The following is a 5455-nucleotide window of genomic DNA, read 5'->3' as shown; positions in this document are numbered from 1 at the left end:
TTAATAGCATGTTGACTTTGGTTGAGTTTTAAGGCTAGAGAGCAGGCACCACCCCATATTTTAAGAGAAAAAGATAAATAAGTCCCTGATTTTTTGTTTCGCAAATATTTTTGTCTTTAATCATTAAAAAATATTTTTAAGTCTCTGACATTCACAAATAGTCTATTTGAAATGTATTTGATTTAAAATTATAGATGAATTGAATTCTATTCCTTGTTTTGGAATAATAAAAAAAAAAAACATAAAGTTAAATTCCGGTGAGAATTCTAATTCTCATTTTATCTCATTTACAAATCTGATGATCTGATTTTAAAATCAATTCTCACCTAAATCTCACTTAAACTGTACAATATCAAAAATACCCCTATCTAAATTATAATATTCCATAATCCCTTCACTTTCTTAAACCCTATTTTGCTATAGTCACCGTTACCCTAGAAAATCAAGAATCGTTGAACAGCCTCAGCCCAGTGCACGCGGCCGGATCGGAAAGCTCCGAACCTCCGCCGGTGAGTCCGACGGACCACCACGCAAGCGGTGGTCCTATCCTTTCACGATCGTCCACCGCCGCAGCCGCACGATCATCGGAGTCCAACATTCTTTCTCCCTCTTGGTGTCGGTAATGATGCTATTGCATTTTCTGTTTGTTCGTTTTGAAAGAGTTTTATACTTTTATACTTCAATTTTGTTCTGAAATTGCTCGTTTGTTATTCATTTGTTAAATATGTTAGAATTAGCTTTGATGAATGCTCTGAAGAATCTGCTTTTGTTGATCGGTTTACTATTGAAGCATTGTGGATGCTTTTGCAATTCGCGTTTGCAAATAATATTTATTTTCTCGGATTTTATTCACTTTTATGCTCAGAAAAAAAAAAGGAAGATTTTTCCTAAACATTGATGCATAGGTTATATTCAATTCAATTTTTTTTAAGTTTCACTTTGATGCCACATAATATTTTTATTTCAATAACAATACGCATTCGCCTAAGTATTTCGATGCCGTTCTTATCACTAGCTCAACTAACATTAACTGTATCCAATTGAAAGTTGGTTGGAGATTACTGAATTTGATTCTTTTTGCCTTCTTGCCTATTGTGCTTATTCTTTTGCAGCTACAGAGCCAACACAACTAAAATGACAGATACTAGTGACTCCGGTTTTAATCTGAAAAGAAGTACTGTTGTATCTCAGCAGACGCAGAAGGAAAGTGCTGAAAACTAATGTTCCTATTTTTATATTATACTTAGTATGATGAAATCTCTACTATTTAGACTTTTATGTTATGTTTAGTGTGATGAAAACTCAATTTTTATGAGGGTTATGTGTGGTTGATTTATTGATATGGATTATGGGCCCGTTTGGGAAACTCTAGAAGTAGCTTTTTTTAACTTTTGACTTATGAAAAGTAGTAGTATTAATGTCGGGTGCAATTTTCAAAACCAAATTGTAACTTTTTAAGAAGCTATTTTGGAACTTATAGAGAAGTTAAAAAAAATGATTTCTCTCATAATACTTCTATTTTTCATTACATTTCTTTAAAATAAGCACTTTTAGAGTTAAAAATCCAAACACAAAATAACTTATTTATAAGTTACTTTTAACAAAGTCATTTATTGTTTAAGTTATTTTATCAAAAGGAGCTTAATTAAGTTAGTTATCCAAACTGGGCTTATGAGTATTTTGTTTTAAATTAAACTTTGTTATGTTTATGGCTTATGGGTTATCTCATTTTTAATTTTATTATTTTTTAACAAAAACATGATCATATCAAATGAGTGTCATAATCACACACAAATAAGATTATAGAAAAAAAATAAAAAAGTTATGAGATGTTGATTTTTTTTAAAAAATAATTTAAATTTTCTATTTTTAAAAAAATTCCACCTATCATGATTTCATGGGTGAGATGGATCTAATTGGTGAGATTGTGTTAGACCAATTTTACTTATAAGTGATTTATATAATTATATTATCTAATTTAATTGATAAATAAAATTATACTTAATATTTATTGAGGGGTAAAAATGTCTTAGAGAAATAATGTAATTCAATTCTATCTCATTAAATGAGTTAGTTGTTCCAAACTATGGAATTGAATTCCATTTCTTTAGGAATTCATTTCTTGATGGAATTGAATTCCATCATTTAAAGGTGTCCAAACAGGCTGAAAATGTGGACGGATCAGTCCCTCCGTGGCTCCCGTAATGCTTGTCACGCATACGCATCATCCGGAAAACTTTCCTCTCACGCGTACGCGTCGTCATGAATTCAACAAATCCTCATTTCTTTATGAATTTTCCACTTTGCATGCGTTTTTCCATTTCTTTCAAGTCATTTTTGCCTTTAAAACTTTAACTCACTCAAACAAATATATCAAGGCATCAAATATGAGTCATTGTTAAGTAATATTTTTTGTTGGCTTTTTTTTCTTTTTCTTTTTTATTTTTTGCATCATCATAGCCTTGCATTGTACATCAAAATGTTAATTTAGTATTCTTTTACATCGTACTCTTATTTCAATACTCTCAATAATCCTATTCTTAATATTATTTTGAAATCTAACGTTTATGATTATATTATTACCTATGATTAATTTTTTATTTAATTTTTTTAAAGGCATCAAATATGAGTCATTGTTAAGTAATATTTTTTGTTGGCTTTTTTTTCTTTTTCTTTTTTATTTTTTGCATCATCATAGCCTTGCATTGTACATCAAAATGTTAATTTAGTATTTTTTTTACATCGTACTCTTATTCCAGTACTCTCAATAATCTTATTCTTAATATTATTTTGGAATTCAACGTTTATGATTATATTATTACCTATGATTAATTTTTTATTTAATTTGTCTTTTTTAATGAGATCATAATTTATATTATAAAAAAATTACACTAAAATATAGTATACGAGAATTACAATTATAAAAGAGAGTATTAAAAATAATAAAAATTAAATATTTATCTTGACAATGATGAAAATAAATCTAAGAATTTTTTATGATATTTTTATATAGATATTTTTAGTACTCTTAGTACTCTTTTTTAGTACGTTATAATTTTACTATTATTATTCTATACAAAAAAAATAATAAGTAAAAAATGTATATAAACAAAACAAAATAAGAATAAACAATAATAATATCCATGAGAGAGTACTAAAGAAAAAATATTATAAAAAAAGCAACAAAATTAATCATATGATCAATGAAATACAAAATTAGGAGATAGAAAATAAATTTCAATCTAACCTGAAAATGTAAACGCAGAATCACGTTTACGCTCAGAAGAAGAAAAAATAGCCAAACTAAAAAAGTGAAACTTTAAAAAAAAAACTAAACCTAGGTTTGATGCTTCAAACGGTAAGCAAACACACACCTTGAATTGCTAAATTTAATTTACTTTTTTCTCATTCCATGCCTTTAGATCTTTTTCTCATTCCATGCCTTTAGATCTGTCCAAATTTTGTGAAGGTCAAGAACTTAACCTATTTATCCTTTTGACCTATTTATCCTTTTCTCATGTTTTAATAAAGTAAACTGAAAGCTGTATAACTATTAGGCAGATAGACGTACTCACACTTCATTAATCCTAATCCTAATCTTAATTCTTATAAATAATCTTAATTTTCTGGTTCTTGAGGGGAAAAATGAATCCGTTGAGCGATCAAATTAGCTTAGAGCTAACAAATCTATTTGCATTCTCATACCATACTCCCCTCTATAAAACTTACTACTTTCTTCAGGGATTTCATATGTAAAACTTTCATATAACATAATTATGTATATGTTTTATTTTAATCATTGATCAAAACATTCGAGTCAAATATAACATCGACAAGAAATTTGGAGAGAGAGAGAGAGAGAGAGCACTTTTACAGTAGAATCAATATAACATACATGATACAACTCATAATTATGAGATACAGTTGCATCCTAACCTAAGAAGAAAAAAGAAAAAGCTCATGAAACAGCAGAAATGAGGAATTTCCTTCATCCCAACTATAACTCGCAGAGTGCCAGAATAAAATGGGCAATAAGGCAAAAGCTAAAAAGGAATTCTCACTCTTGAACCTTCCCTAACATCACCCTCAAAATTGCTTTACCAAACTAAATGAGATTAGCCCTCTTCAAAAATCTGATTGTCCTACAGTAATACGGCCATATTGATTCAACAAAATCAAGATACTTCTCCATTATCCATTCTGCAAATGCTTCAAACTTTCTTCTTATCATCTGTTTATAATTAGCATTTTTAATCCTCAACATAGGCTGAAAAATGTAAGCATTGATATCTTCTTTGAGCTTGCCGCGGAAAGCATAGGTGAAGGCCAAAATGCAGTAAGAGGGCAAATTCTTGATTATTTTGATAGTCTGCTTGAAGGTGAAGACATACAGTGCGGCCACCCATCGCACTATCATGATGTAGAGAGCTACAATGAGTGGCCCCATAACCCATAAAGGAGTCAACTCCTTGGAAACCTCGGCACCATATTTTACATTGACAAAGAGGAAGAAAGGGGCACTGCATATAAATATGAAATTAGAAAACAGAAAAATACATAAACCTTGAAGTCATTGTGGTTAACATTATCCAAAAGTAAGAGAAGGTGCCCGGTAAAGTAAGTTCCGAATGCATGTTAAGGTTGGAAATGTTGCTCTTATAGGAATGCACCATTTTTTTATAAAGAAAAAAGAAACTAATTTAAGGGCCAGTTTAGATAAACAGCTTAATTAAGCTCTTTTTTCAAAACACAAGTACTTATATTAAAAACTCATGAATAAGTTATTTTGTGTTTGGTTTTTTAGTCACAAAAGTGCTTATTTTAAAATAAGAGTGATAAAAAATTTATTATAGAAGTAACTTTTTAACTTCTCCATAAACACTTTAAATAACTTTTTAGAAAGTCACTAGTTTGAAAATTGTACCAAATATTAATGTTGTAACTTTTCATAAGTTAAAAGTGGACATCTCCAAACTGGCCAAGTATTTCACCTAGAATTTTTTTTTAAAACTTATTTTCAACATAAAGAAAAGAGTTTAATTTTGATGCACTGACAATCTAAAACATTTTACAGTTGTCCAATCACATCCGTTCATTTGAATGACCATTCACGTAATCAATGAAAAAAGTAGTTACTTTTGTTGACATGGCATTATATAATTGGATACACGTGTAAAACCACTTTGTACTGACAGTGCATCAAAATTAAATTCTAAAATATGATTTAAACATGAAAAAAAGACATGATATCTCAATACATATTGATACTGAGGGTGCAAACTAGATTGAGCAAAGAAGAAAAAGAAAAGATAGCATCAAAGTTATAGTTGTCACTTGAAATTAAATATATCACTACCAGAATAGAAAAAGCAAATTAACTTCAAAGACCGCAATAAGTACTAAGAAAAAATATGGTACAGTAAGGAAATGCATACAACTCCTTTAACAAATTCCT

General features: G+C 29.2%; 1 protein-coding gene and 1 long non-coding RNA gene across 4 annotated transcripts in view; one reads left to right on the top strand and one right to left on the bottom strand.

The window, feature by feature from the left end:
• Positions 253-1366, top strand: LOC110271650. The gene is made up of 2 exons (XR_002362215.1): positions 253-619; positions 1113-1366. It is a non-coding gene; the product is annotated as an uncharacterized LOC110271650 (long non-coding RNA).
• The window catches only part of LOC107632085, a 4101-nt gene continuing 2496 nt past the window's right edge, over positions 3851-5455 (bottom strand). For all 3 annotated transcript variants that reach the window (XM_021122681.1, XM_016335726.2, XM_021122682.1), the window contains one exon: positions 3851-4520. In XM_021122681.1, the coding sequence (XP_020978340.1) occupies positions 4106-4520 (415 nt within the window). In that variant the 3' untranslated portion in view covers positions 3851-4105. The remainder of the gene's footprint in view (positions 4521-5455) is intronic.

The sequence above is a fragment of the Arachis ipaensis genome, chromosome B01 (assembly GCF_000816755.2).
Source record: "Arachis ipaensis cultivar K30076 chromosome B01, Araip1.1, whole genome shotgun sequence".
Taxonomy (NCBI): domain Eukaryota; kingdom Viridiplantae; phylum Streptophyta; class Magnoliopsida; order Fabales; family Fabaceae; genus Arachis; species Arachis ipaensis.
This window is presented reverse-complemented; position numbering and strand designations above follow the sequence as displayed.